General features: G+C 38.7%; 1 protein-coding gene across 1 annotated transcript in view; it reads right to left on the bottom strand.

Moving 5' to 3' along the window:
- The window catches only part of LOC108730936 (uncharacterized), a 59,803-nt gene that overhangs the window by 20,143 nt on the left and 38,404 nt on the right, over positions 1 to 1,256 (bottom strand). Inside the window, exon 8 of the mRNA XM_018460915.1 lies at positions 645 to 725. Within this exon, the coding sequence (XP_018316417.1) occupies positions 645 to 725 (81 nt within the window). The remainder of the gene's footprint in view (positions 1 to 644; positions 726 to 1,256) is intronic.

Below are 1,256 nucleotides of genomic sequence, written 5' to 3' on the forward strand. Positions count from 1 at the left end.
TAGTATCAGATAACAAGCACTACAATCAAAAAGTTTAGAAAGAAGAAAAAAATAAAAAAAAGACCCGAAAATACGTTCCGCAGGCATATATTTTTTCTAGCATTATTAACGAAGCAAGAAAATTGTTCAGCATACCTTTATTATTGTCAAAATAGAATGCAAGCAAAAATGAGAGTAAAAATAAGTAGATACAAACAAGTCATCATCGTGCGCAATTGGAAATTGTACGTGCAAAATTATTAAATGATTACAAATTGTTCGCATGTATGATTGAGATATTCAATTCGTAATAATTCTCTTAAAAAAATAATTTTGATCAAAAGAAAAGTTTATTTGATCAAAAGAAAAGTTTATAAATATTATTATATAATTACATAATATAACACAATATCGTAAACTCCATTTCGATATTACAATTTCTGATTTGCACGAGGATGGCATTTATTTTTCGAGGAAAGATCGTACAAAGGTCTGAAAAACGGACAAAATCAATCGCAAGCTAAGCAAGCGAAGCATATGTTTTTATCTTTTCTTAGGAGTAATAAAAGCAATAAAAAAAGAGGAAAAAATTCGGGTTGTACCTCTGTACGAACCGACCTTATCATGTTAAGGTTTTATCTCTCTTTTCCTCGTCGGGGTCTTACCTCGAGCTTCGGCCTCTCGCATGCTCGATCCTTGTCCTTACCCTCGTTCGTTAAACTTGCCAAACTACAATAGGAAGCCCTCTGTCTCCCCGGGGGTTGGTTTCAGTGATTGTCAATTTAGGGTTTCACATGCCGGGAAGAGGTAACATCGCGAACAACAATGAGAAGAAATGGACCGCGCGTTAGTATGGTTTGGTGTAAAAAAAGACACAGGCGGATGAGACACGGTAAGCCGATTACCGTGTCTCAGGACGCAGCAGTTAGCGGATTTGCGACATTCCGCAGTTATGGTGTCATCCAACGCCGCGGCCGGAAATTTCAAAGTTGCGATTTGCACATTGGCAGAAATATCCCTCACGCGGTTGAGGACGAGCGTGCGTTCTCGGAGGTGGAGACAACGCGACGATGCCTCGGGCTAATATTTACTTTCGAGAGTATCAATTTGTTCCTTTTTCCAAGCCAACATTCTGTCGTACACTCGATAAAACGTATGCATTATGTTCTTGAGGCGAACGTGTGCAGGAGAAAATGATTTTCCGCGAAGAATCGTCGGCGGGTTACCATCTTTAATATTGCGGCTTAATATTAAAGACATCTGCTATACGAAGCACC

The sequence above is a fragment of the Mycetomoellerius zeteki genome, unplaced genomic scaffold (genome assembly GCF_001594055.1).
Source record: "Mycetomoellerius zeteki isolate Tzet28-1 unplaced genomic scaffold, Tzet1.0 scaffold98, whole genome shotgun sequence".
NCBI lineage: Eukaryota > Metazoa > Arthropoda > Insecta > Hymenoptera > Formicidae > Mycetomoellerius > Mycetomoellerius zeteki.